The following is a 25,723-nucleotide window of genomic DNA, read 5'->3' as shown; positions in this document are numbered from 1 at the left end:
ATGTCTCCAATGTTAGCCTTAAAAATTCATGTGCATCTTGCATTCTATTTCATAATATATTTATGGTTGTTTTAATGTAAATTTTTTAAAAATTACCTAAATTTCCTCCTCCTATTCTAAATATTCAAGTAAAATTGGTATCCCAGTTTTGGAAGTGATCCTGAGACAGCCTCTCTTTCTACAAATGAGTAGGAAGCAGAGAGGCCCTGTGAGTTGCTCAGGGCTACAATGGCTTGTGTTAGAACTGGGGACAGGGCCCAAGGGTCTTCCTCAGAACCTAGAGTTCTTTCCATCCATCCATCCATCCATCCATCCATCCATCCATCCATCTCTCTATCCATCCATCTCTCTATCCATCCATTCATCCATTCACTCATTTATTCATCCATCCACTCATCCATCCATCCATCTCTCTATCCATCCATTCATCCATTCACTCATTTATTCATCCATCCATTCATCCATCCATCCATCTCTCTATCCATCCATTCATCCATCTCTCTATCCATCCATTCATCCATCCACTCATCCATCCATCTATCCATCCATCCATCTCTCTATCCATCCATTCATCCATTCACTCATTTATTCATCCATCTACTCATCAATCCATCCATCCATCCATCCGTCCATCCATCTCTCTATCCATTCATTCATCCATTCACTCATTTATTCATCCATCCACTCATCCATCCATCCATCCAGTCATGTGACATTGTTAGGTCATTGTTAGGTCTTGGGCATTAGACTCCACGAAGGAAGCTAGAATTTTGTCCTTCTCCTCATACCACTCAGTTTATAACCTGAAGCTTCTGCTGGGAAACTTCAATATAAATATCCAAAAGGATATTTTAAAATTTTTATTTTATATTTTTAAAGTAAAATTTATTTAAAAAATAAATTTTGGATATTTTAGATATCCAAACGGATATTTAAAAACATCTCTGGGTGCCATCTCAGAGTAACTTGTGAACTTTGGAAATGTTTGTTCTCCCCTTTGGGGCTGGGGTTATCTTGCTAGCATGGAACCAATAATCGCAAACTACTTGTATTGGCTAAGACAGTCTTGAGTGACCTGGCCCCGCCCACACCTCTTGGCTGGCCCCTCCCATCTCTCTCGGCCCCGCCCACCTCTCCTTGTCTTGTACCATTTCTTCCTCCTTCACCAGACTCCATCCACTCGGCTTTTCAGTTCACACTGAATCGTTTCCCACACCTGGGCTTTGTCCTTAAAGTCCCTCTGACTGTGGAACATTCTCCTTGCTTGATCCACATCCTATGACAATTCTTCCTCATCCTCTGTTCCTCTGTCAATGTTTCAAAGAGGCATAAATCTACTTGGAATACAACTTCCTTATCATGGTATCATACCCATTCCCTTTGTAACCTATTCAACAGGTTTTATCCTGTTTTTAGTTAACACTTACTACAGTGAATCCAATCTATACACTTCCTGTATCCATGTATTATTCAATGGAACTCTAACATATTTTTATTTAAAAAAAAAATAGAGCCTATTTCCCTACTTCTTTTCCCCACTTAGACACAGGGTCTCTTATAGCCCAGGCTGGCCTCGAATTTATTATGCATGTAAGGATGACCTTGAACTCATAATAGTCCTGTCTTTACCTCCCAATGTCTGGGATTACAGGTGTGCACTGCCATGTTTGGTTTTATGTGGTGCCAGGGATTGAATCCATGACTTTATGTACGGAAGGTAAGCACTCTACCCAGCCACCTACATCCCCAGCCCTGATTCCTCACTCCCTTAACCTAGGATCCCTTTGTGACTTTCTCTGGCCAAGAAAAGATGGATGAGACCATGGGAAGCCATAGGCATGCATCTCTATTTTGTCCCTTGCCATTCTGCCACCCTAAGCCGAGGCAGGGCTGTTGGAGGATGAGGCACATGTCCTGTCAGCATCAGCTTCTATAAGCCAACCTCCAGACACAGGGGTAAACCAAGCCAAGAACAACAGGGCCACAGAGATGACCCCATCCGTATGAGCAATAAATGCTCACCACGGCATGCTGCTCAAGTTTGTGGCCTATCGCTGTGCCAAGGCTACCTGATAGTTTAACATCTTTTGTCAGACCTGAACCACAAGCTCTATAAGAGAAGAATGGTATTGCTTTTGTTCATCCAAGCCCAACACATAGTAGGTACTCATTATATGTGTGGGATGTGTGAATGTTCCTACTTTAGAACACTGACTTCTTACACTCATTTCCTTTTCCTTTGCATAATTAGGGGGTATTTATCTTCAAAATAACCTTGTGGGACTCAAAGTCACGAACTGAGCTATAGTCTATAGCTATAGAGAAAGGTAGTTTCAACATCAAGAAAAAATTGCAAGAAGTATACCTGATATCCACCATCCTCACCCTGGTGGCAACCATCAGTGCCTTTCTTTCTTCTTTGACCAAAAAGATACCCTCAACAGGACATTTCTCCTTGTCTCCTCTGGCCTGAGTCTTTCATTCCTATAAGCTATTTATCCATACATTATGCCCAAGGGGATGGAAAAATAGAAAGAAAGAAAAGAAGTAACCATGGCTAAGAATGAGCTCACTAGGCAAGGAGTCTCTCCCTAGGCAGATGTAGCAGGGGAGACCAGGGAAGGGACTTATAAGAGGCATGTGGAGGGATCACAAGTTGCTTCAGATGTGGCATCTAAACTAGAGAGATGGGGTGAGAAGTTTCACACAGCTACCCTAAATACACACTCCTGGAAAAGTAGCCGTGGAGGAGGGGGCAGGGCCAGTCTCTCTATAAGGTAAAGCACAATGTCTTTTCTCCTATGCTTCTCACACATGCACTCCCTAAAGCAATGTGGGCAGGCAGTGCCACTAACTTGGTGACCTGCAATAGGAAAATAAAGCCAAGGAGCTCTTGATCTGGGAAGCCCCCTCTGAACCCTACACTTTGCCGACAAAGAATGAACCTTGTAAACGCTAATCCTTTCTGGGGGTGGTGTAAGTGCGTCTCCTAAGTGCACAACTCCCACTCCAACCCCAGGAATCAGATATTCATTTAGGAGGCAGCTCCTTTTTGAGTAGGCTCCTGCGGTCCAGCTTGCTCATGACCTGGGTGATGTCCACGGTGTTGGCTGCTTCTCGAGCTCTCTCTTCTTCTTCCAGCTGCCGCAGAATGACAGGGCTTGGGCTGGAGCGTAGGTGACGCCTCATAAACGGGAGGGTGGAGCTACAAAGAGAGATAGGCGAGTGGTTGGTAGAAAACCATATCGCTTGCCCAGTGACACCGACATGCCTACGGGAGGCTGGGCTAGAAGGTTAGAGTTTGGACATGTCCCCTCATTTTCCCAGTGACCTTCCAAGATCTTCAGAAACATGGCCAGAGTGTGGGGCCAGAGTAAATACAACCATCACCAGACTTCAGGTGAGGCACGAGGAAGACTCTTTGGTTGGTGATAATGGTTACAGACACACCTTCTGCTGTGATGAGCGATTGATTTGTTACATCACTGCAAAATCTTCAAGATCTCAATGTGATCTCTGAAAGATCCTCAGAGAAAGAGGGCATGGTGGGGTTGGGCGATCGGTGCCTGAGAGCTTGAGTCTTGAGAAAGAAGAAGGGTTCAGAGCACTTGTTTAAAAAGCCAAGGTCCAAGGGTATAGAGATAGCTTCCTTAACAGCGTAAGGACCAGAGCTTGGTCCCCATATAAAAACAAACAAACAAACCTAGTGTGATGGTTAGTGTTGTGTTTTATTTTAAAAAATAAATAAATAAAAAGGAAAGAAGCCAGGGATGTGTTTGGTGGAGGTATGGTATAGTGTGGGGAAGGGGGGTGGCTCTGCAGGCCCATGCTGAGACATGCCTTCCCTCTGAGGGACCAGTCACATGATGGTATAGTATAGAATAGAGTTTATTCAGGGCGTGGGGAGGGGGGTTGAGAGAAAGGTAAAGGGAGAGGGAAAGGAGAGAGAGAGAGAGAGAGAGAGAGAGAGAGAGAGAGAGAGAGAGAGAGACTGTCCTTGAGCAAGTGAAGAGAGGAGTAAGAGGGTAAGGGAGCAAGAACAAGAGAAGAGAGCAAGAGGGGAGGGGCAAGCAGCCCCTTTTAGAGTGAGTCAGGCACATCTGGCTGTTGCCAGGTACCTGTGGGGTGGAGCCTAGTGAAATACCAAGTTATTTCAGTGCTTGGAAGAGAAAAGTATGTGGACCACTGGGGTGCTTGCTGGCCATCCAGCCTGACCTAAGGAAATAGCTCTGGGCCAGTGAGAGGTTCTACCTCAACAAAACAAAACAAACAAACAAAAGAAACGCTGGGGTGGGAGGAAGAAGACCTAAGGCTGTCCTCCGGCCTCCACAGACACACACTCACAGAGAGGTAAAGAAAGCTGAGCTGTCCCACAGGGCTGGCTGTGTGGAAGTGTCTTTAGAGGGTGAGCAGATGATAGGCTGCAGCCACCCTTCCCACATGTCGTATCTCGGGATGAATTAGAATTATTCCAAAGCCAACATAGATTCCTGTGACTAAACTGCCTACCACATCCTAGGAAAAAGGGCAAGGCTTTAAGGGCGTAAGGCATGGAGCTGAGACACGCAGCCTCGGGGACTTACATAGGTTTAGGAGCTGGCATTTCTGCGGCAACAACAGACTAAAGACCCAGGACATACCCCTAATTTCTGGACTACTTGAGCCCCCAGACCTTGTCTCTACACCACAGAGGTAGGATGTTCATCCTAAGAAGAACTGGACACCAGCTACACTGTCAACTCTGCCAAAGAGAAGGTCTGTGCCTTAATTTCGAATAGAGTTCCTTATATCCGTGAGCCATGGGATGGGTTCCCACCCCTCCATCCACTTGTTCCCACCTGGACACAAGTCAAGGGTCACACTGTATGAACATTCACACTGTTCTCACTCACAACAGGAATATCAATCTCGGACTGTGATGTCCAAAGTCAAATGGCTCCAGCAGGGGTCCCTGACATCCCAGTCACTCAAGGGCCCAGTTGTACCCAAGAATGACCCTCTTTGAATTCCCATGCCTACCCCAACTTATAAACCGCTAGGACAGAAGCATGAGACAACCAACCCCCCACCCTGTCCCCAGATTCTTTCTGACAGGATTTCTGGGTTATTGAGACTCTTTATTGGAGTCTGAGTGCCACTAGACTTTCTTACTCTGTAACCCTAGAACACTGCCTCAAGGTCACCTTCCTCTCAGTGGACTGTTACCCTCAAGGATAGGGTGGCATATTCTCTCACAAACTCCTTTGATAGTCTGGCTCACTCCCACCCCACCCATGCCCTGCATCTGAGTTGACTGAAGATGCTGGAACTGGCCCCAGCATCGGTTGAATAAACAGGAATATTTATTAACCACGGGGAGTGGGGGACGGGGAGTGGGTGGGAACACACAGCCTGCAAATGATTGTGTTTCGGAAACAAAAACCTCTGGTGCGGTTCCACAGCTTTGTTCAAGCTGTTATTCCTCGCTCTTTAAATCTTTAAATAATCCTTATGTCCCCCAAAAAGAGTTCAATTTGCTCCTCAGAATACAGCATCATCCATTGTCCCAGTGTCTCTATCAAACGAGGCGAGAGAAGTTTCCAACTAGTTAAGGGACTTCTAAGAAGTAGTCCCCAGAGGTACCACCACTTGGAGTACTGCCGTTTGCTTCTCTGGCCTAGCATTTTCTCTCAGTGTGCAATCCCCCCTCCCTCTCGGATCTGGAAACAATAGAGATGCAAGGGCATGCCTTGATTAATTCTTATTCATCGGTTAGGTGGTAGAGAGGTGGGGTAATAACACAAAACAACAAGACAAAACAATCAGATGTTCCATTTGCAATACTCATAATTATCGGTCTGATAACCAGGGCCCTTCAGAGACACAAAACTTAACTTGCTGGAGGCAATTACTAGGGGAATCTTCCTGGCGGGCGTTTCTAAGCAAATGAGGCACTCATTCACTGCACAAGCCTTTCCAGCCCCCAACATTGCCATCAAGCAAATCACTCCACTCTAGCCATTTCATGGAAAGAGAGCCTCGCGTCTCTCAAGCAAACAGCAGGCAACCAGCGATTAAAGACGTTCCACTTGCCTTCTCTTGGTAGTTTCCTGGGGCTCGATAGCTTTGGCCAGCATTTCTTTATAGATCGGAGATTTCAAATAGCGTGCGTAAGAATCCTGGTGGGAACAAGAGGAGAGCAGAGGCCATGAGCCAGGAGCAGGGATGTGTTAGGCAGAGTACAATGTGCCTTCAATTCTGAGCTTTTCCCGTGGTAGGACAGCCGAGTTAAGGGCATCTGTTCCCTTGAATGCCGGGTGTTCAGGGAGGTGTTGAGAGCAGTGGTTCTCCGGTATGGTGCCCAAGACCAGACATTGTCAAATTCTCCCAGAGAACTCCAATGAACATTCTCGGGACCACCCCAGTCCTACCCAATCATGAACTCGAAGGATGGGACAACCACCTGAGTCTTTAGGACCATAATTCATATCCATTCCCCAACACTAAAATCCTCCCAGAGTTGAGAGCCTGTGTGGAGGCTAACAAGAGATAAGATGACATTATCCTCCCAGCTTTAGTTGCCATGGAGACGAAGCCCACTTCTAAACCCATTCATACCCATTTCTGCCTGGTGTTTGGGGGTAAAAAAGGAAGATAATACCGTGCAAAATACTGAAAGGACCAGGGTTTAGGGTGTTCTTACAGGGGTGGGGGCGGTGCTTCCTAGGATCTGAGCAGGGTAAGGAGGTTGCTCCCCACTTGTCTGGAACCTCCAAGGCATCTGAAAACTCCACTCGCAATTAACATGGAAAATGCCCGCCACAGCAACCCAGCAACTGAGAACAGTCCCAAGGATTTATTAAATCCTAGAGGCTGGTTGGTGGTAGTAACAATTATGAGAAGTAAGATGGCCTCTGGGCCTAGGGAGAAAGAAGCCGTTGAGTCCTGTGGCCTGTCACCACATGGCTCTAGGGATGTGGAGTCCACTGCAGACATAGAACATTCTTTTCATGTGGTGCCTCGGCCTCATCCCGGCTAGTCCACATGTGTAGCAGGAGGGGTTTGTGCGACTGTGCACATCCATACTAAAGACTAAGAGCCTCCCTCAGGATCTTTTTGAGGACAAATGTCTTGCTTTAGGCAGAGACTCTGCCCCATACATTTTCAACAGCTCTCAGCAATTATCTTAATCTGTCTTACTGTCACTGATATTACCTGCAACATACCTACAGCACAAGGAGCCCGTAGATACAAACAGCTTCTATTAGGATTTCTAAGGCCAGAGGGGCTGGGGCGGGGTGGGGGTGGGGCTGGTGGATAAGAGGAAGAAACAGCAGGCTGTTCTGTCTCCTACTACTTGCAACAGAGTATCCACATGTATCCACATGTCACCTCCCCATGTATCCACATGTATCCACATGTCACCTCCCCATGTATCCACATGTATCCACATGTCACCTCCCGTTTCCCACATCTAAGGAGCTTTCCTGGTGACTGTGAAGAGGGCTCCCTGAGCACTGGGCATCCTCAGCACGGCCTGCCTACCTTCTTCATGAGCATGTAAATGTGAGTCTGCGCTGCATCCAGCACGTAGCGGTGAGGGTGTCTCAGCCCCTTCACGGTGATGTCCATGGTTTTACCATCTATGTTGATCCACCGCCTCGCCCCCGGAGCCAGGAAGAGCCTGCAAAGGAAAGGAAATGTGCATCAAAGGAGACAAAGGGTAAAGAGGCCCCAGATGGACCCAGGCTGGTTAGAAGACGCTGAAGAGTTAAAACTTTGGAGAGCTTGTCGATCAGCTTTTCCCAGACACCAGACTAAGGCCATGGCAGATTGGAGAATGGAATGTTTAACCTTGATTTCTTAGGAGAGCAAGCTAGAGGCTGGTAGGGTGGACTGAGGTGAGTGATGCCTTTGCAGTCTAGGATAGAATTGGCTTCCAGAAAGACTAGAGAAATAGCTTGACAGAGCACTTACTGTTCTTGCAGAGGACCAAGAGCTCTATACCTAGAATCCAGACTGGGTGGCTCACAACTGCCTGTAACTCCAGCTCCAGAGGAATCCAGAACCCCCTTCTGGATCTTGAAGACACTGAGCACACACACACACTGACACACACACACACACACACACACACACACAAATAAAAATAAAATATTTCTAAAAACCCACCTCCAGCTTAACTTTTCGCCTTACCTCCATCCTACGGCCAACCTGAAGCCAGGTACAGACACCTCTAAAATGGCATTCTGGAACCTCTGCACTCCCATGGCCCAGGCTAGACAAGTTTGATGATGACTCTCTAATGCTAATTAGAGAGGATGGGCAGCCATAACCCCAACTCCCATAGTGTGACCATCTTAGCAACCAGGCCAGCAACCCCAAGGTTGGCTGAGTTTCTCAAGTCCTGTATGTAGCTCTGTGTAGGGTTTGGCACAGGGGTATCTCCCAGGCTCTAGGTCAGAAAGACTCACACTGTTACTAGAATGAGTGGGTGGAGGCTAGAACGGGAGTGGAGAATCAAAGACCTGTTCACACTTGCACCCCAAACTGAGATTGCTATCTCACACACATGGAGATGTCTCTACCTTTCACTGTCTTGTGTCTAAGATGGTCTGTGCAATATCCCTACGTTCCCTACCCATCACACACTCACACACGTACACACACACACACACACACACACACAAATTGCACTGTGGTTCAGAGTGGCTTGCTCTCATAATCCCTGGACACAAACCAATGGGAATAGGAAAATTCCACCATCCATCTCAGTTGGCTTCCTTCAAAGAAACCCTCAAACCTCCCAAACATCAGAGAGGCATTTATGGCACGTCAGGTCCAACAGTTGATGCTGGCCAGAGCCCAGCCAGCCACTGGGGTGTGGGACCTCCCCCAACCCTCATTCCACAGCATGCCCTTGAGGGAGGCTCTCCCCAGGACTCAGCGGGGCCTTACTTGTAGATCTCCTCTGCTTTCTCCTTGACCTTGGACTGATCACCATACTTCAGATCCTCACAGGCTTCCCAGAATCCTAGGTTCTCCCCTGCATGAGAAAGACAGTCCAGGAAGATGAAAGCCCGGCAGGAAATGAGTGGAGAGAAGAGGAGATAACGGTCAGGCGGGCTCCACTCACTTGTTGAACATCTTCCTGTAAGATAAGTCACTGAGCACCGGGACATCAAACTACTACATGTCGATTGAGGGAAGGGGCCATGTCTCACTTCTGGGGTGAGGGAGTCGTTGGGTCCCAGCAATGGTGTGGCTCATGAGTCTCCTCTGCCATAAACTGGATTGGCTGCCACCATGATTAAAGTGAGTATCCACTCATTATGTGAATGCTGTTCTGCCCTCCAATGGTACATAGGGCACAGCTCCTAATAACCCACTCCTGTGGGCTGCCGTGTTCTTTTTCATTTGCTTATTGGTGGCCATGGTGTGGAGGTTAAAGGTCAAATTATGCATTTGGTCATCTCCATCATGTGGGTGCCAGGGAGTGAATTGAAGCCATCGGTCTGAGCAGCGAGCGCCTTTACCCACTGAGTCATCTTAGCAGCTCCCATACTCTTTCTGTGCGAGAACTCATCTACAGCAAATGCTTCCTGAACAATTCACACGGGATCATGAGCATGTATGACTCCACTCTACCACTTCCTACGCTCTGCTGCGTCTCATGCCTGTGTGACTTCTGTCTGCTTTAGTTGCCTGTGCATAGGGACCCCCACCTTCTGTATACTACCACTGGCATCTTTCAGCCCAAAAGTCCTTAGAATGTTTGAAAGCTGACAGCAGATGCTTAGAAGATATCTGGCTACTAGGGGCACTTGGTGTCACGAGAACCAGAGGGATTTTGCTCCTCTAGACTGAGAAGAGGGGGAACCAGACCCCCCAAATCCTTAATCTCTTCCCAGTTTCACATCCACTCCCCAGTGATTGGCTGAACACAAAAAGTGTAGGAGGAGCTAAGGTGGGAGGAGTAAAGAGAGGAAGAGGAGGAGTAAGAGAGGAAGAGGAGAAGGAAGAGGAGGAGCTAGGGGAGAGATGAGAGAGAGAGAGAGAGAGAGAGGACATGGAGGTGAATGTTTGCTTGTCTGTAGCAGTCAAAGGTAGTTGGTATATCTAGGTTGGGTATTGGGTTACACCTCTGATTGTAAGGGCATCTTGTTATTGATCATTACTAAATATATAAGCCTTTGATTAATCTTTAAACATTAGAGTCTCATTTTTCTACCAGGCCCACATGGATGGCGAGATGGTCCGAGCACTGCCCAGCCTTGCAGAGACAGCGTGGAAGATTGGCAGAGCTATGTCCCACGCTGGCGTCTCATGGGTGGCAGGGCTGGAATTTCTGACAGGCTGTTTCTAGCTGCAGTGACCACATGGCCTCCGGCCACTGAACATGGTATCTGATCTAGCCAGAGCTGCCGTCGCCGCAGCCTAGACAGTCAGCTTGACCAGCGGACGTTTTTAAAATAATTACTACAACAAAAAAAAAGCATCAGGATGGGTTGGTACAAAGACTCTAATAATTCCTTGTATCAATTTTACCTGAGGAAAAAAAGATGCTCTCTCTCTCTCTCTCTCTCGCTCTCGCTCTCTCTCTTTCTGTGTGTGTGTGTGTATGTGTATGTGTGTCATACACACACTGTGAAGTGCTATGGTGCCATTTAATAGACAAGAAGACCTTCCCTGCTTCCACAGTACTTCCTGAAAGCCCCCAGTTATGTCAGACTGGTGGAAGCTACACAACTCTACACTAACTAGAATTTGTCCCATAATTACTAAGGCAGATATTCTTTGGACAAAAGTCACAGGCCGATGATTTTCTTCAGTCATCTATTGATCTGAGGTCCATACCCCTTGCTTATAGAAAGTTAATCACATAACTAAATTAAATGAGCAGTTATTCATAAAAGCCAAAAGGTAAAAACAACTCAAAATGGCACAGAGGAGGAACACCCGTGGTACACAGACACATCTGCCACGAAAGAATCTCTCAGCTTCAGCTACCAACTGGAAACAGCCCAGAGTTATCTGAGGGAATCTCAATCGGTGCATGGGAATGGGAGGCTTGCCTCAATCAGATTGGCTCCTGCTACATCTGTGGGCCGTTTTCTTGATTAGTGATAGAAAAGGACCCAGTCCACTCTGGTGGGCCTTGTCTGTACTAGGAATGTAACTAAACATTAGCCTGGAAGCAAGCCAACGAGCAGTACCCTTCCACGGTTTCTGCTTCAGCTCCTGCTTGAGGTCTTGAGGTCTTGCCTGTACTTTCCTCCGGGATGGACTGTGATCTGGAAATATGAACCAAATTAACCCTTTCCTCCCCAGGTTGTTTTTGGTGATGGTGGTTTTTATCACAGCAACAGAAAGCAAGCTAGAACATGGTGTTACATGAGTTGAACCTTGCAGACATTGATGGTTTGAATGAGAATGTCCCCTCCTCATAGGGTCATAGATTTGAATACGTTGTCATCAGGATGTGTTACTATTTGAAACGATTAGGACATGTGGCCTTGTTGGAGGAAGTGTGTCTGTGGGGGTGAGCTTTGAGATTTCAAAAAGTCCATTCCACACCCAGAGCTGCTCTCTTCCTGCTGACTGCAAATCCAGTGGCTGACTAAGCTCTAATCTGGGAGAACTCTCAGCTACTTCTCCAGCGCCATGTCTGCCTGTATGCCACCATGCTTCCCACCATAATGGTAATGGACTAAACCTCTGTAAGCCAGCACCAATCAAATGCTTTCTTTCTTGAGGTGTTGTGGTATGGTGTCTCTTCACAGCAATAGCATGCTGAGTAGGACAGAGGTTATATTAAGTGAAGCAGGCCAGACACAAAGGGACTAATCCTATGATTACACTTGCATGAGGAACCTAGAGCCATCAAACCTGGAAAGTCATGTGGTGACATGGTGATCACTCGGAGGGTTGGGGGGGGGGGAGGATGGGAGGTTAGTATTAAGTACACAGTTTCAGCTTGGAATGATGAAACATTCTGGAGATACCGATACACACATTGCTCACTGAAAGTGCACTCAAATGCTTAAAATTGCTAATTTTGTGTTACATATTTTTTACTAAGTAAAAAAAAAAATTACCATGACCATGGAAGCCTGCCCGCAATCCTACCCTTCAGGTGGTAGACAGCTGGATAGCTAGATTAGCCATATCGGTAAGATCTGGGTTCAATTGAACACCCCTGACTTGATGACTAAGACAGAGAAAGACCAAAGAAGACTCCTGGGGTCAGTCTCTCTGTCTTCCACACTCAATAGCAGACATGTGTTCAATCACCCACATATACATGTATACACACACAGGAGTATTTATACACACCCATTTTAAAACGTTAAACCAACACCTTAAAACACACATAAGAATGTTCATTGCTATAGTCATAAAACCCGAAGCCAAAACAATTCAAATTCAAGAGCTGGGGAGACGATTCCATGGGTAAGAGCATTTGTTACTCTTTCAGAGGACCCAGGTACACGTCCCAACACCCACGTGACAGCTCACAACCATCTATAACTCTAGTTCTAGAGGACCTGATCACCTCTTCTGGCCTCTGTGAGTACCAGGCATGCACACAGAGTTACATACATACTTGCAGGCAAAATGCCCGTGTATATAAGTTTAAAAAAAAAAAAAAACAAAAAACCTAAAAACCCCGTGAACTAATGGATGGATGAATACAGGTGGTATACTCATACAGTGGAACCTGATGCAGTCATAAAGAAGAGTATAGAACACTAAGAAAAGGTCTCACACTGTATGGTCCCCATCGCAAGAAGCATGCAGAATACCCGAATCCACAGGGACTGAGGGAGAGGAGTGGGCAGCATGTGGGAGTGAGGGAAATATTGAAAATGACTTACAGAGGGTGAGGCATTTCTCCCTGAGCTGTTACAGAATTAGCGAGTGTTGGCAGTTGTATGGCTCAGTGAACATATAAGACAAAGCAAGGCAGCAAAGCCACTGAATTGAGCCCAGGGTGGTGGGCTATACAATTCCAACACTTCAGGGACTGAGGCAGGAGGATCACCAATTTGAGGCCAGCCTAGGCTACCCAGAGACCTGTCGTCTCAAAACCAAACAACAACAACAACAAAAGAGCACTTGGAAGACAGAGGCAGGAGGATTTGGACATCAGGTTCAAGCTCAGCAACACAGTGACTCTGGTTATACGAAACTAAAATTTAAAGTGCCGTGTGTGTGTGTGTGTGTGTGTGTGTGTGTGTGTGTGCGTGCGTGAATCTCATATGGGTCATACCTAGATTTTAAGTTTTTAATTAAATAAGAAAACTGACGGTTTATATTCCTTGTTCACACATGAATCTGTCTGAATCTCCTCAGGAGACTGACTATAATATGGTTTCAGAGATGCCAGGAAATTTTTCTGGATGCTTTCTGTTATCAAGGAATGGATGGCTGAAGCTCAGCATGCTACCTTATTTACTGTCCACTAGATGGCACCATTTCTACTTAGTCACTGGGCGCTTAGCTTGTTCCTGTTCATCCATCTTTGTGAGGATTATTACATCTGTGCCATTAGGCTTGTTTAGAGAGAATGATTTACAGCAAGCCATGTTCTAATGCAATGCTCTGTATCGGGATGCCATCCAGACTAAAGCAAATCCAGTATGATTTGCTTCAGGAGCAGGTCCCCAGACTAACTGCTTTAGGGTAATAAGCCTTGGAGTCTCAAACCCAATCATGAAGCTCCCCAGTGATGGGACTGGACAAACATAAATAAATCGCATAAAAGCCAATTTGTCGGCAAAAGTGGCAAAGAAATTGAACGTGTAATTGGTTCTAATCTGGCCTTATTGTGTTCCCGGAAATTTCTCAGTGGATGAGACACTTGGAGACAGACCTCCACTAAAGTCCACATCCTCTGAAGGCTGGAAAGAAACCAGGACAAGAGGTTACACTTCAGTCACCTGGGGAGCTTTCACGATCACAGCAATTGCAACTCAACCCAATTAAAAAGGCATCCCTGGTCTGGGTCCAGGTGAACATGAGTTTAAACATATCTATGCAGGGCTGGGAGATAGTTCAGTGGTTAAGAGCACTGGCTCCTATGCCAGAAGCCCTGGGTTCAATTCCCAGAACCCATATGGCTGCTCACAACCCTTTGGAACTCCAGTTCTGGGGAATATGATGCCCCTTATGTCCTCAATGGGCACTGCATGAAGATCGTATTCTAAGCTAAAGGCAATAGGTCTTCCAAAGAAGCGGGGAGGCTACCTTGTTCAGCTTCCTGACCTCTGAAGCTGTACTTAGGTGAGGGTAGAAGGTCAGAGGTCAGAGGTCAGGGAAGTGGATTAGAAGAACGCTGGGCAATGAAAGAGGAGAACCAAGAAGGGAGGGAGCCCTGGGAATTGTGAGTGAGGCTGAGGAGATTGTAGAGACGGCATGGTCCCCTGTGCCCTCCCCCCACCCCGGAATGCAGTGACTTTCTGAGCCTACGGAAAAGGAAGGTCCTGGACCCAGGTTGGACTCTTACTCCTGGAAAAGCAAGAAACCCTGTTTAAAAGCCTTCACAAGGTATGGAAGTACCCACTGCGAAACTCCTAACAGCCTAGGCTAGGCATTAAAGGGAGTGTAGCTTAAAAAAAAAAAAAAAAAAAAAAAAAAAAAGATTCATGCTGGAGAGGCTGCTCTGTCCCTAGAGTGTTTGCCAAGCACCCACCAAGCCATGGGTTCTATCCTCAGAACCCTCTAACACCAAGTAGAGTGTCTCGTGCCTGTAGTCCCAGCACTTGGGACGCAGAGTCCAAAGAATCAAGAGTTAAAGATCATTTTCAGCTACACAGAGAGTTCAGAGTTAGCCTGGGCTACATGTAATTCTGTCTCAGTAAGGAGGGAAGGGGGAGGAGAGAAGAAGATGAGGGAAGGAAAGGAGGTAATGAGGGAAGGAGGGAAGAAGGGAGGGAAGGAGGGAGGGAGGGAGAGAGGAAAAGAGAACTCACCACTGAATTCCTTCTTGAGAAAGTACTGGAAGCTCTGCCGACCCTTGGGGTCTCGAATCAGTTCGCTGAAGTTGAAGGCCCATCGCTCCACTCGCATCTTGGTTGGGACCTCCACCCTGCAAGGATGATGACTAGTGAATGTTGCACTCCTTGGGAGACAGGCTGTAGTAGGCGCTGGCCTGGGTAAGAGTGATAGGTCTACCAACCTTCACGATAGGCACCAGCCTCTACCAACCTTCATGAGGTCCTTGGCCAATGTCTCCACCTAGCTCTGCCCCCATCCTCTGCATAGACATACAATCTAAGTTATCACTTACTAGAAGGATGCAGCCTCCAAGTCCCCTGGGGTTCACACCAGAGATGTGGCCTCCCAAAGCTGAGGGAGAGTCACACCCCAGTGGATCCCTGTCCCAAAAACCTTCAGGGGAAAAGATCCCAGTCCTAAAACAATCTGTGAAGGGCCAGGCTGCCACCTTCAAGCCAGATTAGAATTCCAGTGAGATATTGGTCCCTGGATACTGTGTCCACAGCTACCAGTCAGTGCCTGTCACTCACCAAGACTTCTCTTTCACCCTGAACGTACATGGATGTTTGTGACAGCATCGGTCATGATAGTTACCACTTGGGAAAAGCCCAAAGGTCCTTCCGCAGGCAGACAGGTGTGTGTGAAGCATATTCACACAGGGAGCTTGGTTTATACATAACTGAGACAAAATGAGAACTCCTGCTACAAGGTGGATAAACTCTGAAAGTTTAGCAGGAAGTGAAAGATGCCCAATGAAAGACCACACATCCTATGAGGTCATCTACAGGAAACTTCTAGAATAGGAGAATACAGATAATCAGAAAATGTATTGACTAGTGGTCATCTAGGGGGAGCTTAGGGAATGGAGAATTGGGGGCACCAATAGCTAAAAGTGCAGATTTATTTTTAAAACATTGTGGTAGAGATTACATTTCTCCAATATAACAAAAATTTAATTGTGCACTTTAAATGGGTAAATTGTATGACATATGAATTACAACTCAAAAAAAAAAAAAAACCCTCAAACTTGAGATAGGTTCTCACATATGCCAGGTTGGCTTTGAACCTGCTATGTACCTCGGGAACCTTGAATATCTGATCCTCTTGCCTCCCAGGTGCTGGGGTTACAGGTGTGCACCATTATATTGTGTTGGGGGTCAAATATGGGACTTCACAAATTAAGCACTCTACTAACTGAACCATAGACCACCCTAAAATAAAGCCCATTTTGGGCTGGGAAGATGACAAGTGTTTGCCATGTAAGTGTGAAGACCACTTTGGGTCTCCAGAACCCATGTGAAAACCTAGCAGGTCTGGTAGCCACCTGTAATCTCCTTCCTCAGGGATTAAAGCTAGCTAGCTAGCTAGCTAAGACAAAACTGGAGAGTTATGGGTTCAGTGAGAGACCATGACTCAAAAAATAAAGTGTAGATGGGTGAAGGAAGACACCTGATATCAACTTAAGGCCTCCATACACATGAACACATGTATCCACACGCATGACTCACTCATACACACATGCAAACACATCACACACGTACACTCACCAAAAAAAAAAAAACAGATTTGTTAAAATCCCAACATTTGAAATACATACAATTTGGCATTTAAATCCCAGAACTGGGTGTCATCTGTTATCCAAGGATTGCTTGGAAGGCAGCCCGACATGATGGCGTCATTGGACGAGAACTGTTCACTGTACTTGACAATTCTGAAAAATAGATTGGGGAGAGGGGTCCTAGAAACTCAACCCAGAGAGGCCAGATAACTGCATGGAGTAATTGGCCGGCTTACCACTCTCTTCTGGTATCTGTTAACTTACATGCTTATTACTCACTTCTGAGAAAAAATGTGCGCCAGACCCTGAGGTGGGAAACTGTTTGGGAAGCTCTGTCCTAGTGTACTTGGAAAATAGTTCTGCTTTCTTCCAGTCCTGTTCCCTTGTCAGTTTCCTGTCCCTAGTTCAAACATGGCTTCATCACATGTCATGAGACAATTTTACATTCCGAAGTTGACCCATCTATCTGTGTCTTGGTATCCATCTTAGAAGCTACAATTGCCACAGATGACCCAAGGCCACTGAGCTTCTGGACTCCACCCCTGGGACAAGAGTGCCTGTGTTTGGCAATTTCAATGCACTACCGGAAACCTTTGGCCTCAAGCTAAGTGAGACCTTCTGAGTTAATGCGTTTCCTGATGGCAGAGGCAGAAGCAATGCTCTTATCTGTGTGTGAGGAGGAACCACGGGTTCCTGCCACAAATTCTGTCCACAGCCATAGGCACGCTTTTATGGAAGGCGGCTCACTTTCAAAAACTATTAATTTGACTATCTGAAGATTTTTATGACAACCTAATATTAGAAGTCAGCAGTGACAAAATATGGCTCATTGGAACCTGAAGTCAGTCTGCACGTGGCTTGTCACGTTTGATTTAAAGCAGACATTCTCTTACACACCTATCGCTCATGATTTAGCAAGACAAATCAGGGACATACCCTCCAAGAGACACGGAAGACTTCACCGTGGACCTCATTAAGGCCTGTTGGTAATACATGATCTGGAAAGAGAGCCGGCTGTTAGGAGATAGCTGTAATTAATCATGATAAATTATTAATCATGACTCTCAACTTGACAGGTTCTGGAATCACTTGGCAGTCAGACCTCTGGAGGTGCCTATGTGGGGATCTCTAGATTGGGTTGTGATAAGAGGATCCACCCTTATGGTGAACAGCACCAGGCCATTGGCAAGGCTCCAGGACTGAAGACAAAGAGGAAAGTCAGCTGGGCAGAAGCTGCATTCATGTCTCTCTGTTTCTTGACTGTGGAAGCCCTGTGACCAGCTGCCTCATGCCGGGCTGCTGTGACTCCCGCTCGCTCCCATGGTGGACTGTATCCCCTAAAACTGTGAGCCGGGATAGACCCTTCCACCCTTAGGCTGCTTTGGTCAGGCAACAAGATAAGTAACATAATCTCTAACTCCCCACCCTTGAGTAGGATTGACTCTGATATCACACAGGGATCCAAGACCAGAGGCCATTTATCCATGCCAACAGTGTGTTCTACATCTTTTAAGTCAGGGCTTGGGTTCACACCTCAGACTTCTGCTCAGTATCTTACTGAACCCGTCGTGTGTCCGTTTGAGAAAAGCCAACAGCAAGGGGACAAAATGTCCAAAGGAGTTTGGAAGTGAGAGACAGAGAGGAGATAATAGGATGACGTCATGCAGAGACCGGCCGAGGTAGATAGCTTGTCAGCCTGCTCAGATTCCAAATGGATTTGTAAGAGCAGGGTCCAGTGTAGGGATGGGCAGCCTTCCCTCCACAGTCCCCTGACCATCCCTCAGATATGTGGCTTCAAGGGACATTTCACGTCCTGAGCCTCGGCATCTGCTCCATTCAGACCTTACCAAGGATCCTTTTCTGCCCATTCATTTGGAAACAATTGTCTGAACATTGCACATGGGTTTCATTTCATTACTTGAGTGTGAAGCACAAAGCCATCGTACACATAATTTGTTAGAAGATTTTTAAATCAAGCTTCACTGGAACTGGGAGACTAATTACCTCTTTTCTGACAGCAGTGACAGTTTGTTTCTGTAAAACAAAGAAGAAAAACCATTAAATCGGTGCCACTGAATCTATATGGTTCAAATGTCCATTTGAAAAATAAGAAACATTGCCTGTGAGAAAAACCCCTCTTCTCCTCATACTTAAAAGGCGGGATCCTGCTCTCGCCACTGTCTCTACCACCTCTGCCCTCCTCTGTGCCACCAGTGGAGACTAACAGCAAAATGAATGGCCAGGGCAGGAATGTAATTTACCACTATAACTTTATTCTGCAAACCCAAGGCAAATTCAAGACCAAGTTTGGAGTTGGCCTTGCTCTCCCATTCTGTCCCATTAGAAAGAGATGAAAACGGAAGGTAAAGAGGGTAACCTGGGCTAAGACAATGACTCAGTAGTACTTACCACTGCAAGCCTGACAACCTGAATTTGATCCTTAGAACCTCCATAAAGATGGAAGGAGAGAACTGACTCCACAAAGTTGCCCTCTGACCTGTGTATATATGTCATGTGCTTGCTTGTTTGTCAGCCTGACATAAGCTAGAGTTATCTAAACTGAAGCACCATTGAGAAAATGCATCCATACAACTGCCCTGTGGATAAGGTGGGAGGGCCCAGTAAATGAGGGCAGCGCCAACCTTGGGATGGTAGACATGGGGTGTATAAGGCGGCCAGCTGAGCAGCCACAGAAGCAAGCACTCCTCCATGGCCTCTGCCCCAGTTCCTGCCTCTATATTCCTGCCTTGCTTTCCCTCAGTGATGGGCAGTTGACCCAAGAGTCATAAACTGAAATAAGCCCTTTCCTCCCGTGTTGCTTTTTGTTGTGGTGTTTTGTCACAGCAATAGGAACACTACGACACCATGGAAAGTATGCATCAACACACACACAACGATAGATTAAAAACTGAATAACTGGAAGCCACCTCTCCCTGATACATAGCAGGAGGGACAAAGATCTCTATCTTTGAGAAACCATCGCAGACCCTGAATATGTGTTTCTCTTCTCACCAGGAGGAACTTGGAATAGATTATGAGATTCACTCTCGGGCATTCGTAACAATTGGACTGACATCACAAACTGAAAACAAAAAATAACACGGCTGTGTTTCTAAAACCAAAGCACACGACTAAAAGTAAAAAATAAACCCCACAGCCTAATCTCAAGAGTTGGCCCGTAATGTGGGGAGATCACATGGGCCCCTTGCCCTTACTATCAAAGCAAGTTCAGGTTCACACTGGGGATCAGCCACAGGGTGTCCGTCCTCTTTGTCTCTCTGGGCTTTCTGAGTAAGTACAAAAAAGGGTGTCTCCAAGGCAGGCTTTCCTCTCTTTCTCCAGCTGAGATCTCCCAGTCTACAAGCCACAGGAGCTGGCTTTCTTAGGTCCACCTCTCTGTCCCATGAAATCCTTTGAGGTTGAGGCTATGGGAATCTCAGTCTTGGTTTTCTGAGACGTGGTTATGTCCAGGGTTTGTTTGGTGCTGACTCTAATCCTGCAAGCTGAGCCTCCTAATTCCTGCCTGCCTAATATTGATGTTGCTGAGTTAAACCAAATCTTCATTAGGAATAGGGTCACATGTGTTAGAAGGATCCCGCTTTTCCTCAGACATCGCAAAAGAAGCCAGTGTTCCATTGGCTCAGAGGCGCAGCATCTCCCAGGGGCCAATATGGGATGTCAAGAACACAGCTCCTCTCTCATTCATGCAGAATATTGTTTTGACTCATTGTGCTTTTAGCCCTTTGCTTTTCACAAGAAATCTACAGATTGTCACTACAGTTGCACAAGTGGGGGAGGGGGGTAGAAACTTAAGATTAAAAAAAGCTCCGATTTTGGTTTTAAACTCAAACATTAACTTCCCCCAGGGACACATGCCGGGAAGAGTACATTTGAAAGACTTAAACAAACATTCCAGGAGAGGACCCAAGATAAGCAGTAATCAGGAAACTGAGCCCCTTAACACAATAAACCTGGGCAAACAGAAGACACCCATCGTTATAAAGATAATGTGCAAATCTGAGTTACCTAGAAACCAGGCCTGGGGACGGCTGTTGGAGTTCAGCCTTTGTGGTTATTGTTTAAGAGGTAATTGTATAACTGCCCTCATGAATTCTATGAAAATGGTATATAAACTGCCCTTAGCTTCAGTTCGGGGTTTCTCTTGTCTGTATACAAGGAAACCCCAGTGCACTGGTTATCATTATCAATAAACCTCATGTTATTGCATCGAATCCACTGTCTGTGAATGTTTTGTTTGGGAGCTTAGAAAGATTTTATAAGCTTCCTCTTAAACATCTGGAAAGACTCAGCAGACAGCCTAGAGCAGTGGTTCTCAACCTTTCCATTGCTGGGACCCTTTAATATGGTTCCTCATGGTGTGGTGACCCTCCCAACCATAAAACTGTGTACGACTGTGAAAGGCAGTCTGGTTTCTGGTTGAACAGCAGCTAGAAACTGCCGGAGACCCCGCAGGATCCCCTGCAAGGGACAGCATGCATTTCGCCGCACTCCCAGACTCCAGGCTCCTGACATGAGGACACAGCCCCCATAGATTTGAATCTTTCAGTCATAGGGCAATGCTCCCTAGCCCCTCCACAGGTAGAGGGTATGACTACAGGCCACTGTGCCTCAAGACAGATCTTCATCTCCATATTAATGCGATACCTAAAGGCCAGAGGGGCGTAGCAAATGGTATTTAACCTCAGGCCTGCCCTGAGGAAACTGGGGTACAGTTTTCATCTACTTTCTGCCGTGACAATAAATAGCTTAAGACCATGGACTGTTTCTCTTCTTCAGTATCTGCCATGGGGAACAGTGGAGCAGGCCTTCATCCACAGAGCCACCACCTAATCTCCCGCAGAAGAACTCTCTGCGTTCCCAGTCACAAAGACCACCAACCCAAACAAGCCGACTGAGCCAACCATGACCAAGCCAAGTGAGCCCCTGTGACCAGGAACTCTCATCCCTACAGGACGCAGCCGGAGCTTCTCTCCCCCTCTCTCTTTCGGCTGAGGGCCAATCTAGCCTGTATGTCCCCACTTCATTCTCCTCTCTTCTATGGCTTCTAGTGGTGCCTAGAGGCCCAAGAGCCTGAGAACCCGCCAGTTTCTGGCTGCCTTTTGACCCAGGGAACCCTCACCCAACTCTGGTAGTCATCGGAGACCTCAGACTGCACTCCATCACCCCAGGAGGAGGGTCCCGTGGCTTAACATAGCCCAATGCCTGCCTGGTGCAGGGGAGAGCACGGTCAAACTTCCCGAGCCTCTGTCTCCAGGAGTGGCCCTAGCCTCATGCCAAGATAGACCCCGGACCCACACACCATAAACCCGACAAAACTGTTTTTGTTGCTACTTCATAATGTAATTTTGCTATTGTTATGAATTGTAATGTAAATGTCTGATATACAGGATAAATGACCCCTGTGAAAGGGTCATTTGACAACCCGCCCCCCCCACCTCCACACACACAAAGGGGCCGAAACCCATAAGTTGATGTAGAGTCTTGGAGATCACACTTATCGTTGCCCCATTCTCTCTCAACATAGGGCTTTGTTTTTGAAGACATACATTTCAGATAGAAAGGAACCCTGGGAGTGGAGTAGACCTGCACTCAGATCTAATATAATCAGATGCCTCTGTAAGATGCTGAAATAGATACTCGAAATAGTATCTAATGATCTAGGGCCTCTGCTGAAAGAGGAGCTGGACTCTCACACAGTAATTGCCTCTCAGCAAACACAAAGCAATCCACACTTCCTTTGAACTATTAAAAAGCTTAAAGGGGAAAGATTTTATGATTGATTCCATACTGAGGAGACCAAGGCTCTGGACAGGTGTTAGTATTAATACCCTGCCACAAAAGCTGTTGGCCCATCATTGGCTCAACCAAAACTCAAATGCACCTCTGCCATAGGCAAGGCTGAGGAGTGAGCCATGAGAGACAGATAGAAAGTCACTGGATCTATTGCCCCTCTCCACCTCGCCTGCTCTCTGCACCACAGCCTGCCTTTGCCTTGAGCTAAGGATGCTGCAGAATGGAGTGGCTGTCCGGCCTTTTCATTTATAATTAAAACAAAGAGAGAAAAGCCTCAGCCATCAGATGAGATAGAAACACAACTCTTTACCATAATGATGTAAAGACACAGCTAATTCCGTGCTCAGCGGCCAGTATCTTAGACATCATTGTTCAGAGAACCTAGGACCCACATCAAACTGCCCATCCTCTGTTGCCCTACAGCCAGCCCTGGGGCCCAGGGGCTCAGTGCACAAACACAGAAGAAAAGAGCCGGACTCTGGCTGTCCTGTCATTCTCTAGGCCCTACCGTGAGCTGTTGGATGTGGCAGCCATGTGCACACGCTTGTTTCTACCTCTTCTGATCTCCCTGTGGATTCGGTATTTGCCCGCGAGGCCACCGTCTCCATCCTCAGACTTTTAATTATTTTTATATTTCATTTCCTTTCTTTGCTTTTTATTATCTTTTCAGAACTTTTCCCCTGGTGTGGTATTTTTTTCTTTCGTGGGGTTCCCAGAACTGCCAGTCATTTTCTGGGGTCCAGCCTTCAGTGTGCTCTCTAACATGGGGTAGGGATTGCACACTCTAAATAATGCAAACTGTAAACATTCCTGACTTCAGATTTTTTTTTATCAGATCTTTGGAAATTTACCCAGACATGACATCTAGAGGATAGGACCCAAGTCTAACCAGAAAATCAATTTAATACTTCATTGGTACCTTCTGCACATAACCTGAGCGTAATTTCACAGGATAGTTTCAATCATTTTATGCATAAAACAAACTTTGTATGTTTTGAGAAGGGGTCCTAGAATATTTCCCTGGCTGAACTGGAATTTGCCATGTTGACCATGCTGGCTTCAACCTTGTAGAATACTGAGATTAAAGACATGCACTACCATGTCCAGCCCAAACAAAGCTTCTAGGTGTAATCTCTTCCACCCATGGCATCATGCTGGTACTCTATGTTTCAGATCCAGAAGACCTTTGTGCTGAGGGTGCTCAGTAGAAGACAGGATCCAGCTGATGCCCAGGCATCCTAATTTCTATCTTGGTTTGTCAAATCTCAGCTTTTAATTCCGGCTTTACGCATGGCTGTCCATGGGATTAGTCACCTCAGGAGTGACACACGTGTACCCTGTGTGCATACTGAGACACATACATAATGAAACGGGTGCAAAATGAGGCAACGCTGGGAAAAGGTTCTAGACTTTTCTAAAGGGCAGATCTGACCTGTGAATGGAGGAAGCATGTGGGCTTTGGGTACAGGCCAAAGTTGAAATCTTGGTTTTGTGTTTTGGGCTATATGATCTTGAACAGGTAGATTTTGTTTTGGTTTTGGGTTTTTTTGTTTTTTTGTTTTTTTGTTTTTTTGGCATTTCAAAGCCTTTTGTTTCTCATTTATAAAAGGGAAATGAAGGGCTTAAGCGGGATGATTCACATAGGCGGTTGGCATACTGCAGAGACTCAACATATAATGACCGTTAATGAGGGCTAAACAGACTGACGCTGAACTTAACACTCGCAGGGTGTGATGTCAGCTCTCATTATGAGAGAAAATACTGTTCCAGGCAATAGTCAGGACGTAGTTATACTTAAAGACATTATCACTGTTTATCTGAAATTCAAATTTAACTAGGAATCCTTTTTTTTGTTTGTTTGCTAAACTTGCAAACCCACTATCAATATTATTATTACTTAGCCAAAGGTCATTAAGAAAACATCATGCTCAAGTTATTGAAAATATACACACCCACACACTCTGCAGTTCAGAGAAAACCACCAGGTGACAGAATAGGACGAAGAAATCTTTTTTTTTTTTTTCTAACTCTGGAATTCACACATATAGTACCTGTCTCTTGATTATGGGCTCTTCTAGAGTGAAGCCATTTCTATACTCCCACTTAAAGGGATACCCTTCCCCACACTAAGAATATTCTGACAGGACTCTGACAACTCTCCATTCCTGAAATTCTTAACAACTTGTTATTTTCTTCTTCTGGGGATTTCCCAAATAGAGACAGACTTGTTTACACATCTCATGGCCCTCAGAGGTTGGGAACAAATTGTCAGGGGAGACTGGAGGGGTCAGAGCTATGCCTGGAAAGCACTGGGTCCCTGCCAGAGAGAAGAGAAGAGCCAGAAGACAGAGAGGAGCCAGAAGACAGAGAAGCAGAGACCTAGGGGCAAGGCAGCCTGGTAGGAGTCTGCAAACAGAAGTGATGTGGAACACTTCACTTCTAACAGGGAGGACGGTGAGGACCAGACCAGGCACTGGAAACAGGAAATTGCAAACAGGAAAATCCAGAAACTGAAATTGTTAGTGCAAAGTACACAGAAAAAAAGGGAGACCAGGCATCTGTCGGAGGATCCAACTGTCGGAGGATCCAGGATCTGAAGCAGTGATTATCTGAACAGACATTTGTCTACTAGGTACTTCCTGAGTACCGAGAGGCAGGATAACTCACTCACGGTTTGAAGGGGCAAGTGCAAAATAAAAATGCTTCTTCTCCAGGCAAAGACAACAAAGAGAGAGAGAGAGAGAGAGAGAGAGAGAGAGAGAGCATGTGCGCCAAGGGTCAACTTCAAGTGTCATTCCTCAAGTGCCAACCACCTTGATTTTTTTTTAAGACAGGAATTTTTATAGCCTGGCTGGCCAGAGGGACCTGGGGCCCTCCTGTCTCTGCCTCCCAAGTGTTGAGATGACAAGCACACACCACCATGTTTGCACAGCAAAGCTATCTCTCTAACCCTGAGAGAAAAGAACTGTAAGATGACAATAGGGCATTAATTAAATCAGCCAAGGCCATTCTGAGAATGAGAACTTGGGTGCTGGCATCAGGCACCCTACCTACTGGTGATCCTGGATGCAGTACTTGGGCTGGGTGATGGGAGGAGCTGGATGAGGTACTTAGACTGAGTGATGGGAGGAGCTGGATAAAGTACTTGGTCTGGGTGATGGGAGGAGCTGAATGAGGTACTTGGGCTGGGTGACCTAAGTTCTGTATTGCAACCCAAGCCTTGGACAAAGAGCTAGATTTCTCTGTTTTTCGTTTTGTCACATGAGAAATAAAATGGATATTATGTCAAGACCTTAATAAAGCCTCTTTAAAAACCCACATGCTTGGCATCAGAGCCCACCAGGAAGGACATCCCAAATTCACTATGTCCAA

General features: G+C 46.2%; 1 protein-coding gene across 2 annotated transcripts in view; it reads right to left on the bottom strand.

The window, feature by feature from the left end:
- Positions 1-25,723, bottom strand: part of Rgs9 (regulator of G protein signaling 9) — a 72,143-nt gene that overhangs the window by 8,217 nt on the left and 38,203 nt on the right. For both annotated transcript variants that reach the window (XM_034507358.2, XM_034507360.2), the window contains exons 10-17: positions 18,542-18,571; positions 17,474-17,535; positions 16,577-16,690; positions 14,955-15,070; positions 8,938-9,025; positions 7,525-7,663; positions 6,073-6,158; positions 3,088-3,205 (exon numbers count right to left, since the gene is read on the bottom strand). In XM_034507358.2, the coding sequence (XP_034363249.1) occupies positions 3,088-3,205; positions 6,073-6,158; positions 7,525-7,663; positions 8,938-9,025; positions 14,955-15,070; positions 16,577-16,690; positions 17,474-17,535; positions 18,542-18,571 (753 nt within the window). The remainder of the gene's footprint in view (positions 1-3,087; positions 3,206-6,072; positions 6,159-7,524; positions 7,664-8,937; positions 9,026-14,954; positions 15,071-16,576; positions 16,691-17,473; positions 17,536-18,541; positions 18,572-25,723) is intronic.

This window comes from Arvicanthis niloticus, chromosome 6, assembly GCF_011762505.2.
Source record: "Arvicanthis niloticus isolate mArvNil1 chromosome 6, mArvNil1.pat.X, whole genome shotgun sequence".
Lineage (NCBI taxonomy): Eukaryota > Metazoa > Chordata > Mammalia > Rodentia > Muridae > Arvicanthis > Arvicanthis niloticus.
The sequence above is the reverse complement of the archived record's forward strand: the minus strand, read 5'-3'. Positions and strand labels throughout refer to the sequence as shown.